General features: G+C 41.9%; 1 protein-coding gene across 11 annotated transcripts in view; it reads left to right on the top strand.

Moving 5' to 3' along the window:
- The window catches only part of PKHD1 (PKHD1 ciliary IPT domain containing fibrocystin/polyductin), a 600,926-nt gene that overhangs the window by 173,057 nt on the left and 415,697 nt on the right, over positions 1–12,172 (top strand). For all 11 annotated transcript variants that reach the window (XM_024765924.1, XM_024765923.1, XM_024765919.1 and 8 more), the window contains 4 exons: positions 4,363–4,573; positions 5,850–6,007; positions 8,260–8,451; positions 11,550–11,675. In XM_024765924.1, coding sequence (XP_024621692.1) covers positions 4,363–4,573; positions 5,850–6,007; positions 8,260–8,451; positions 11,550–11,675 — 687 coding nt within the window. The remainder of the gene's footprint in view (positions 1–4,362; positions 4,574–5,849; positions 6,008–8,259; positions 8,452–11,549; positions 11,676–12,172) is intronic.

Below are 12,172 nucleotides of genomic sequence, written 5' to 3'. Positions count from 1 at the left end.
TGGCACTGACATGCTTGAACAATAATTTGCAGGAAGTACAATTATGAGTAGAAATCATTAGTGGGAGAGAATGAGTAGTTTGTTGGTTAACAGGTCAAAGTTGAAAGCCCAAAGAGGTTAAACATTGTATTAAATTACGAGTCAAGAGCACAATCTTTTTTTCTTGTAAGCATATGCATAAATTACTGAGCTTTTTAAAGTGTATTTTTACATGGTTTTTCTTTTTTTTTTCTTTTTTTCTTTTTTTAAATTTTTATTTATTTGTGGTACAGAAAGGAAGGGAGACACCTGAGCTGGGTTTCTGAAGAGTTCTGTGAAGTGAAATGACTCACATTTGAAATGTGTACGATGCTGTTTTCATCAGAGAAGTCAGTCGATCCACCTTGTATGGCTTTTAAATAGTATTTATAAAGTAAAGGCTATAATGTTTTGAGTATCAAAGCTAATTGAGCACAGTTAATATACAGTTGCTTCCAGAGGCTAGAATTCCATTAGGTGTCCAGTTCTTTGGTTCTGGATTCAGAAGAGCCAGTTTCAGAACTTGGCACTGACATCTCCTACTGTGTGATTTTGTCCTGGAAGCGTTACTTTAGCCTATTTTAGCTTCCTAATCTGTGCAATCTGTCAAAAGGAAAACAAAACAAAGCAAAACCCAGAAAACCAACAATTCTTACTTCAGAGTAACACTACTTAGCATAGGTTGGATTTATTCTAAATTCTCAATAATGTTTGTGTTGTTTTTCAGCTTTTTACATGCTGGATATCATATGCTCACTTAGGTATATATCTGATGAAGGTTTGTAGGTGATTGTCCGTATGGCAGTAGTCAGAATAGTTTAAATCCCTATGAGTTGAATGCTAATCATGAACCCAGTTGAATGCTGTGTTAGAAATTGTGACATTTGTAGAGGAGGCATGAGGCAGTGGCCCTGCATTCAAGGTGGGGCAAGAGACATAGGTACTATAATAATTACAGAATAACTTAGTATGAAATATACGGTGCTGACTATAGGTTACATCACTCAAGTCTCCCCAGGCCTCCCTGAACACTCTCAGCCTGTGGATATTTCAATAGTGATAACAAAAGTATTCCTGCTCACCTCCCCCAACTCTCACAGATCCTCCAGCCCTTACCAACATCCCTGCCTGCTTGTTATAGGTGTTCTCATGACAATCTCATCAGTTAGTCTATTTTCCTCTTGTTTTGGTTTTCTTGGTCACTGTGCTCCCTTCAGAAGGAAGGCAGCTGGGGGCTGCCCTGCTGCCCTTGCTTCGGGTACCTGCCATGAAAATACTGAACACAGGGTGCCAAGGGTGCAGACTTTCCTTGCTGCCCAGGTGGTCCAACCCTCAGGTGTGGGACGGTTGTGTTCCATGATGGAACCAAAGGCAACCACTGTTGCCACTGACCATCTGACCATCTGGGTGCCAAAACTTTGGGGTGCTTGCTTCTCCATGTTTCCGTCATGATTTTCCTCCTTCAGTACATATTTATTGAACACTTATTATATACAAGACACTGTGATATGCATTGGTACTATGATGGTGGGCAAGTATAGGTATAACTTCTGCTGCCATGTTTAATAGGGGAGTGGAGAATGACAGTAATAGAGGTCAAACCACATGTGTTAAGCGCTAGAAAGGAGAGGGACACAGTGATATGACAGATTATAAGTCAGGGTTTGACCTGGTTTGGAGGTCTCAGAGGTTTCTCTGAAGGACCAAGTTGAACATCATTCTGAAGAATGAGGCAGAGTGAGTTGATGAAGGAATCCCAGGCAGAGGAACAGCGGGTACAAAATCCATCTGGAGAGTTCCTGCAGGTTCTTTCCTCAGGTTCAGCCACGGGTCCATGAGAGAGAGCCCATGTCTGAGACAGACCCCGTACCATCTCTGTCATCCTTTCCTATCTGTTCCTTTGTGGAACGTCTTCTCCCATGCAAAGCAACTCAGTTAAATGGCCCACAATCCAGCCAGACATGTGGTGTGCCTAGTCCCAGATGTACACTGACCTTTTACTCAATAAGAACCGCCCCCCGCCCCCCCTTATCACTGTGGCGTCTGTAGGAGGCAGTGGACATCAGCATGGGCTGAAGTGCTCCCTGACATCCAACAGAAGAGGTGAGGCTTGAGCTGTTTTTAGGAGAGCAGATGAGGGGAAGAAAACTGGGCACCCAGTGGAAGGTATAGAACAGGCAAAGGAGTAGAGGTAGGAATGATCCTGTTAAATGAGAAGAAGTACAGTAAAGAGGCTTCCTGGAATGGAGAGTTTATTCAGGAGTCAGAGACCATACAGTGGAGTCTGATTAAGGAGACTCTTGAAAGTCAAGAAGGGAATTTGTGCCTTTGTTACTGAGTACTGTAGGCAGATACTGCAGGTTAATGAACAAAGAAGGGATGTAATTAAAAAAGAACATGCATAATGGTCAGAAGAATAAAAGCTGTTTGCAGAGGGTCTAGCTCAGGTGATTATTAAATTTATTTTGACATTCTCCAGTTTGAGACGATGGTAACTCATCCAAATATCCATATCTGCTATGTAGCTGCAAATATGAGGCTGGCACGCATCAGACGCTCAGGTTGATGTTTTAGTCAGACATGTAGAGGTGTGTTGTTTTTGCAATGAGAGCGAATAAATTATGAGATAATTTTACTGCTTTCTAGAGGCTCTGTCAACATTTGAAAGGTCTTAAGTTTATGTTAATAGTTAAAAATTCACTTCAAAGATCCTCTGTGATTTTTTTCCATTCATTCTGACTTGACTATTATTTATAAGAATGATTAGCTAAAAAATATCTTTGTTGTGCCTATTCTTGGTTCTGCCACATGTAGCTGCTTGTTGATAGGTGCACAGCAGGTGTTTGTTGAGTATTGACTGAGTATTATGAACCATTGATCACAGCGTTTAATAGAATTTTGTCCTTGACAAACATTTTCTATGCATATTAGAGATTTTTCTGTGCAGACATTCAAGAACAGATCATAGAAATTCACATATATATGCATATACATCAAAATAGACTTTATTTCATTTATTGTTCCCAAAGGTTAAAACACACAAACCAGGAAAAAAATTAAAATTATTTTCTTTTGGGGATGATTTATGTCTTAATTTTCACCTGCTCTATAATTAGACATTTTGAACTCTGGGAATTTTTTTTAAGATAAAATTATTGCCCAAGTAAACTTCGGAAATTACATCATTAACCCAGAGACCTTCCTAAGCCTAGAACAACATTACTGGTACAATGCCCTCGCCACCCAACATAGACAAATAAATAAAGAGGGAAGTTTAAAATAATTTGAAAATGATTTATTGTTGCCCACCTCTGTAGTTAGAGATTCAAGGATTATTACTTTAGTGCAACAAGGGAGGACAGGAAGTTGCTGTGGGCTAGAGGTAAATTATGATCTATTGCGAAGGAGGAAGGAAATGTGCTGAGGAAAGGAGGAGTTGGGAGTAAGCCTTGTGTTTTCTGAGGTATTGCTTCAGGTAATGGCTGTAAAAAAATCTTTGCCTTGACCCTTGCTGGAAAAGGCCAGAGTAAACTACGAGACTGGTTAAGGAGCAGCATACTGGTTTGGGGAGGATCAGATGGCTGCACTGGAGCCTAAAACAAACCAAGGTATCTAGAGTCACACGTTCCCCCTTGTTCAGCTTTGCTGAGCCATCCTGTCCTGGATACACCTTGTCTTACAGTATAAGGGGATCACTTAATACCCTAAGACTTAGGACAACCATTCTGAGGGTAATTTTGACTTTTAACTCTACTATTACTATTTGTACAGTGAGTTGAAGTCTTCAGTTTAGAAATACATGGTGAACTTCTATCTTGGAGAGTCTACTTGGAAGAAGAAAGAGGTGACAAATTTCATCCTCAAAACAGTGTGATGCAAGGAGGGAAGAGAGCAGACTAAAATATATTGAGGGTCTGTTATGTGGCAAGGTCCACGCTAGTTGTTTCACAGATATTTTCTCATTGAATCATCCTAAACCCCCAGGAGGGAAGGCTTTGCTGCTTCTGCTTTGTAACTGAGGAAACTGAGACCCACCTTTAAGTATATCACCCAAAGAAACATAGTTAGACTATGGCAAGACTGTGATTCAACTGTAAAGTTAGTCTGACTCCAATTACTGTGTTTTTCACCCCATATCATTCTCTATCCTGGATTGCTTTTATTGTCCCTGTGTGACAGACAAAAAAACCCAATATCCAAAAAAGTGAAGGCATTCGTTCCTGTTGAGCCTGAAGCTTGCTTTCCCAGATTCTTCTTTCACAGGACTTTTTTGGCTGAATAACATCACGTTCATAATAAGTTTTTAAAATGTCTATAGGCAGGTTTCCCTCGCATTTGCTTTAGGTTCACTCCCAGAAGTAGTGGTCACCCATCTTCGAGCAGCTGCCTATGCCCGTGACACGGTGTTGGCTCTGGAAGATGCTGTGGACTGGCACGCGGGGGATGAAGTTACTGTCATCAGTGGGATGGGTGCAGAAGGCGCCAAGCCCTTGGAAGAGACTGTCATTGTGGAGACTGCACAGAATACAGACCTCCATCTGAGGTCACCCTTGAGGTACTGCATGTCACCCTGGCTCCTTTTAGATGGAAGAAGATGAGGTCTTCACTGTGTTGGTGTCTGACATTTGTTTGTCTTTCAATAATGCATTTTTACATTAAATAATAGTAGACATTTTGACAAGATTACAAAGCATGAAACATTTGGAAGATTAAGACTTCTTAAATAAGTTTCTCTGGTGAGACTCTAGAACTTTCGTCTTGCAGTAGATGGTCAGTGCAATAGTCAGCATAGTTCCTAATTTTCACATACTTGTGATGATAGTTCACTCTTCTTTATCTGAGTTTTCTAAAGAAATAGAGCCCCAGATGGAGAATTAGGCTAATTTAGTGGCTTACTATTCCTAATAAGATTTGGAGTGATACCGGTCGGAATGGCCATCATCAAAAACTCTACAAACAATAAATGCTGGAGAGGGTGTGGAGAAAAGGGAACCCTCTTGCACTGTTGGTGGGAATGTAAATTGATACAGCCACTATGGAGAACAGTACGGAGGTTCCTTAAAAAACTAAAAATAGAAGTACCATATGACCCAGCAATCCCACTACTGGGCATATACCCTGAGAAAACAATGATTCAAAAAGAGTCATGTACCACAATGTTCATTGCAGCTCCATTTACAATGGCCAGGACATGGAAGCAACCTAAATGTCCATCAACAGATGAATGGATAAAGAAGATGGGGCACATATATACAATGGGATGTTACTCAGCCATAAAAAGAAACGAAATTGAGTTATTTGTAGTGAGGTGGATGGACCTAGAGTCTGTCATGCAGAGCGAAGTAAGTCAGAAAGAGAAAAACAAATACTGTATGCTAACACATATATATGGAATCTAAAAAAAATAGGTTCTGATGAGCCTAGGGGCAGGACAGGAACAAAGATGCAGACGTAGAGGATGGACTTGAGGATACAGGGAAGGGGAAGGGGAAGCTGGGACGAAGTGAGGGAGTAGCATTGACATATATACACTACCAAATGTAAAATAGATAGCTAGTGGAAGCAGCTGCATAGCACAGGGAGATCAGCTCGGTGCTTTGTGACCATCTAGAGGGGTGGGATAGGGAGGGTGGGAGGGAGACGCAAAAGGGAGGGGACACGGGGATATATGTATACATAGAGCTGATTCACTTTGTTATACAGCAGGAACTAACACACCATTGTAAAGCAATTATACTCCTATAAAGATGTTAAAAAAAGTAATGCAACAACAACAACAAAGATTTTGGGTGATATCTTCAGATGTGTCATTTTCTTTTTCTTTGTTTCAGATATTCTCACAACTCCACAGAGAACTGGGTGGCCGGAGAGCTCCATGTTTTAAAGGTCATGGTGGTTCTCCTCAGCAGGAGTGTTACCATACAGGGAAATCTCACTGATGAGAGGGTGCAGCTCCTTGCTTCATGCCAGAGGGCCAATGCTTCACAAGGTAGAGAAGCATTTTGTTGGGAAGTCCAGTGGGTGAAAAAGAATGTTCTTACTGTCCAATGATAAGTGGTGTGGATGACTTCTTTCAAGTGCATGTTCCTAATATTCTGTAGTTTTCACCATGCTCTTGACAAGTCATCATTTCCCCTCCTGCCTTCAACCCCCTTGTGAAAGAGATAGACAAAAGTGTCTGCTTGAGAAAGTAATTCTTTTTCTGCGGAAAAATATTCCTGTTAAATAATGAAATCTGGAGAGTTGAATTAAATTTCCAGGTTAGAGGTTATAATGAAGTCTTGACACTGATGCCAGGCCTCTTCTAAAATTCTCAGGAAAACTGATTGACAGGGTCAGGGATACAGGCAGCACGTTCTTATGGGTTAGATCTGTAAGGCTCTTCCCTCCCTCCACCACCCCCACTTTTAGAGTTTGTTTTCTGAGTGAAATTACCACATACTTTAAGTAAGTGGTTGAAAAAGTCAATTTATCTTCTAGAAGAATAACAGGCACTGAATCACACTGATGTACCTATTAAGCATCTATTTCAGGGATGGTTAGTTTAGTAGGTTATGTTTTGGTTTCCCAGGCTGTGGATTATGAGGCTTTCACATGTCGTGAAGACATCATTTGTCAACTTTGGTCCAGGATGGCGTGGGTGTCAAGGATGACTCCCAGGCATGAGCTCTGGATGGATGAGGGGGCTATTTATTGAGATGGGAAGAGGAACAGGTTTTGGGGGTGGGAGGATGGAGATCATGAGTTTAATTTTGTACATGTCGGGGCTGAGATGCCGGGCCAGCCTGTGAGTAGAGATGTCTGGTAGTGTCTGGAGCCTGGAAGAAATGTCAAGGCTGGAGTTAAAGATTCGAGTCATGCCTATGTATAGACGCCTGTGGGTGTAATGTTGGGATGTGGTTGGGTAAGAGGGACCTGGATCCCACTCTCCACCCCTCTAGTCATCTAGCTCATACATGTGTTATTCTGAAAAAAATGTTTGCATCCAGTGGGTTAGAATCCAGTGACTGCCAACTTTAACAATTCTGCTGAATTGGGACCTGCAGTCCATTCAGACTCTCTCGGTAATTCTCATACAGGTATTCTCAGATCATATTGTACAAATCATGGCATTTGATCATGCTGCAAGAGAGACCATGCTTCTAGGTTTACACCAGTATAAATTTGTTGTCTCCTAATGGAAAAAAAACCCCTAGTTACACCACAACTTTTAAACATTACTAAACAATTCTAAAAATAAAACAAAATTCATAGACCCTTATTAAAAACATAATATGTCACTCACCTCTTCTTTGTGTGGGGCTCAAGTCTGGGAACAAGGTAGCCAGATACAATAACAAGAGGCCTGAACACTGGAAAACATTATGGATCAATGTCATGTATAATCAAAATTGTGACAAAGTGTACAAATATAAAACACCTCTTTATTCACCTCATATATTCATCCTTTGGGTGCTGGCAAATGACTGTTGAATGATCCATCATTTTGTATTAGTGACATTTCTTCTTTGGTTTATTAACCTGGATAACAAAGAGTTAATTCAGGAGATGATTTCTTCTCCATCCTGAGGTCGGTCCACACCACCAAATGCCATGTGTCAACACAAAGCGTCTGGACCCTGAGGTCACAACACTTTGGTAGTTGCGTGTGGTACTATGTTCATGCTGTTTGCTGTTCTCGCTAGGGGCTCTGCTGGGAAGGAGGCCCTGGTGTGGGGGGCTGCTCGGTCACTCCTCTGGAGCCCTCTGCCATTTCTTGCATGATTGCTGTGCCTCCAAACCATAAAGCGGCAAAATATCGGGAAAGCCCCACTGGACATCTCAAGACTAAAAAGAGCCGTGGTTACGTTCAGCGCTCACATCTCTTCCCTACAATTATCCACCACAAGAGGGTCATTTGATTGCACACTCCCTCCGGGGGATCCTTTGGATTGAAATAAGCATCTATTTAGGTTGGGTTTGTGGGTTCTAGTCATCCTCTTTGTGACAGTAATTAAGGAGAATGATTTGGGGCCTTCTGGAAATAATAGAGTGGAGGCAACATCATGTCCTAGTTATTGGATGTTTTAATTAATAATCCAAAGGGGAGAATCAAAGTAAAAGGGAAGTAAGATTATTAAACGAAATAAACAATCATGGTTTGCCCTTTGTGCCAACAGTGCCTTTCTTTTCGTCTGGGAGATTTGTCCCGAAGCATATTGTACATACTTCTGCTCCCCTTGACTTCGTTCTGTGTTTCAGGTGATTTGCAGAACTGTTTGTATTTCAAGAGTGAGAAGATGCTGGGATCCAGGGATCTGGGGGCCAGAGTCATCATTCAGTCTTTTCCAAAGGAGCCCAGCTGGGTCCAGTTGAAGGGAGTGCAGTTCCGGGACTTGGGGCAAGCCTTCTGTAAGCATGTGAGCTCGCTGACTCTGGTGGGAGCTCTGAGAGGTAAGGAGGCCCAGGCATAACGTCTCATTTTTCCTTCCTCTTCCATATTCTAGGCTCTCCATGCAGGGGGTCCTGGTAGGTGGTATGTGGGGACATGGTGGGGATCAGAGATGGATAACTATACCCTAGATCTGTGACTCTCAAACTTTAACATGCCTAAAAAGTCACTTGGGGAGCTTATTAAAATTCTCACTTAGAGACCCTGCTGAGACAAATTCTGATATAAAGTGGGCCTAAAGATCTGAATTTTTTTTTTTTTGCGGTACGCGGGTGTCTCACCGCTGTGGCCTCTCCCGTTGCGGAGCACAGGCTCCGGATGCGCAGGCTCAGCGGCCATGGCTCATGGGCCCAGCCGCTCCACGGCATGTGGGATCTTCCCAGACCGGGGCGGCAGGCTGACTCTCAACCACTGCGCCACCAGGGAAGCCCCCGAGATCTGAATTTTTAACAAACGTTCTGATGCTGGAACAAGTAGTCCAAGGAGTACCCTTTGAGAAATGTCGCTATAGGTACAACAGATGTGGAGGGAACCACACAACTCCGTGTTCTGAATCCTGCCACTACGATTTACTGGCTTTGTGACTGCAGGCAGATTGACATTGAAAAGTGTAAATCATCAATCAAGGCTAGCAGAAAGCACTTCGTGAAGATGTCCTAACGCAGAGGAATCTCCTGCTGGGAAAATGGGAGAGAATGGCTGAGAACCAGGCACTCTTCCAGGGGATATAGAGCGGGCAGAGTGTGCAGATCTTGGCCAGACCTGAAGAGATAGGAAGGAATTAGGAGACATCCAAGGCAGCTGGGAACAAGTAGGTAAAAAAGATCAGAATCAGAAAAGAAGAATATGACCAGATGTACTGATAAAGGCTCTGAGATCAAAGTTGGAGAGATGTGGGAGCATCCAGGGCAAAATGCCAATGCCAGAATCTGAGATACAGAGATGAGAGACTTGGGCACAGATGCTGAGTGATGAGGACAGCAGCGCCGTTTCACAGTTATGCTTCCCAGACCTCAGCACCTCAACACCCACATATGCAAGCTTTGCCTTCCTTGGTAGGGTGGTGCTCTGGGGGTTGATGCCTGGCAAAGCACATCAGGGCATATTGGAGGTTCAGGTGGGCCTTGAGAGGTGCTAAGATTTCAACAGGTAGTAACAAAGTAATCCTTGAGGTCATTGAAAGCAAGATCCTGGCTAGACAGCTGTAGCATTTTTTTTTTCTTATTTCAAATCATCTGCATGCCAAGAATGTCTATTTATCCTAATTTTCCAGATCTCTTCCACCTTATTTCTTTTTATGCCCCTATAGGAGGATGGTTCCTCACATGGCTCTTTCCCTAGTACATTAGGACCATCAGTATCTTTGTGTCCTTCTCTCTGTTTCTTCGGTCTCATGGTGCTTATGACGCTGAGGAATATTTGATGTGGGCCAGTTCCAGTAGAAGTGAGGGGAGTAGTCACATATGAGTTATCAATGAACATAATCAACCCCCCCCATCAAAAATTCACTTAATCTGCCTCCTCAACCTCTGCTTCAGAGTACCTGCACTTTTATTTATTTATATACATTAAGTTTTATTTGAAAAAGGGGTCGGTGCTTAACGAAAGTTTGAAATCCACTGAATTAATACATTATCTCCTGTAGGTCTCTGTTAAAATGCAAATGTGTTTCCTGGGAGGGGGAAACCCATTAACGCAGAGGGTAGAAACTTCTGGCATGCTTGCCAAAGAATCCTTTATTGGTTCATGCCCTACAGACTCCCATGACCTGTATGGCCAACTGTCCCCAGTTACTGGAGTTGGAGAGTGTTGGAATCTTGGCATGCAAGCTGCTTTTAGAGGTTTACTGAGCCCTGACCTCCACCCACAATAGATAGCTCTGTAAACACATTAGTACTTCCTGGTTGTTCAGATGGGCAGGCGTATTCTGATGGAGTGACGTTATGGTGGAGGTCTGGAGTCGGGAAAAGTCTGCAAGCAGGCAGTGTTTGCTACGTGAGTGGGTATGAATGGGTTAACTCATTGGTGACTGATGTGAGGGCATCTGGTACTGGGGGAGCTGAGGTCGAGAGGAATCTATAGGCTCTGTGTCTAGGGGACATCATAGTTGAGAATTTTCTTGAGAGTTCCAATTTAAAAGTCAAATTATTACATAATCCAAAGTCATTTTTCCAATACTTCAGACATTTGGTATTGATATAAACTCTCTCACTACCTGGAGATAATACAACACTCCTTTTTGAGGATTTATAATTTTACTATCCAAATAATCCATTTTTATTATTTTAATGTGAGTTTCCTCCATCAGACTCAAGATACACAAGTTCAGAATTTACTTAGTTTTATTCATCTTTATGTCTCCGGCACAATTCCTGAAATATATAGTTGATACTCAGTAAATATTTATTCATTGATTGATTCAGTCCACATACATGATTTATGATTTGCGGATCATAAAATATGCCATGGAGCCAGTGTAATGGTTTTCCTAAAATGTCAATGTCTCTTAATATGGTAGAGGGTATTTCCCCTTCAGTTTCACAAACCACCGTATTCAGTGGTGGTTAAATTCAATAACTTTGCTGTATACCTGAAACATTGTAAATCAACTATACTTCAACTTAAAAATTACTTCATAGCTCAGGAAATAATGACTACCTCTCCTCATGCCAGAGGCAGTTTTCAGAGATCAGTGTTGGTCCATCAGCAGTGCTCTTCACGTCGTCCTTAACATCTTTTGAGCTGCTGTGTACCATACTGTGATTAGAGTAGATACCAAAGATGATGGCCCGTTGGAAATCTTGACGGCCACGTGTTCCTCTGTGGTTTGGCCATACTGTCTCTTTCTCAGGTGGTTTTCCTTACTACACGGGGTCCTTGGATTCCACCCTGCTTATCTTTGGTGTCTTTGAGGTACCTTGGTCTGTGCTGCCCATTTTCTTGATTTGATTTATGCTGCCAACTCCTTATTTCTTGAGTTTTATATATTGTGTGGGAGAATGTGCTTAGTTACATTCTAGCTCGCTTTGGAGATGATTAACAGAATGTGAGGAACCTTCAAAATTCCCATCTAATTTTTACCTTCCTCTTTGCTGTTCAGGTTCCTACATGCGGGGCTGTACCGTGTGGCGATCTTTCAGCAGAGGCCTCAGCATGTCCAGGACCTTGGGCCTGAAGGTGGACGGTAACGTGTTCTACGATATTTTAGGCCACACACTGCTGGTGGGTAAGTGAAACAAGCTTGTTTAATTTTGGCATTCTGGTGGAGGACGCATCATTTTATAAAAGGAATCATCCCCAAATTTAAATTTCCAATTTGGAAAAACTTGAGCCTCTGGTCATTAGAAATAGGCCGTAGTTAAAAATTCTAATTTTAAATTTAGTCATTACTTATTGGCTGACTAAGCTTTACCAATAGGAAACTGATTTTTATTTTTTAAATTTTATTGAGGTATAGTTGATTTACAACATTGTGTTAATTTCTTTTGTACAGCAATGACTCAGTTATACATATATATATATTTTTTTTTTTCATATTCTTTTCCATTATGGTTTGCCACAGGATATTGACTATAGTTCCCTGTGCTGTACAGTAGGACCTTGTTGTTTATCCATCCTGTATAATAGTTTGCATCTGCTAATCCCAAACTCCCAATCCTTCCTTCCTCCACCCCTTCCTTGGCAACCACAAGTCTGTTCTCTGTCTCTGAGTCTGTTTCTGAG

Source organism: Neophocaena asiaeorientalis, unplaced genomic scaffold (assembly GCF_003031525.2).
Source record: "Neophocaena asiaeorientalis asiaeorientalis breed wild unplaced genomic scaffold, Neophocaena_asiaeorientalis_V1.1 scaffold46, whole genome shotgun sequence".
Classification (NCBI taxonomy): Eukaryota; Metazoa; Chordata; class Mammalia; order Artiodactyla; family Phocoenidae; genus Neophocaena; species Neophocaena asiaeorientalis.
This window is presented reverse-complemented; position numbering and strand designations above follow the sequence as displayed.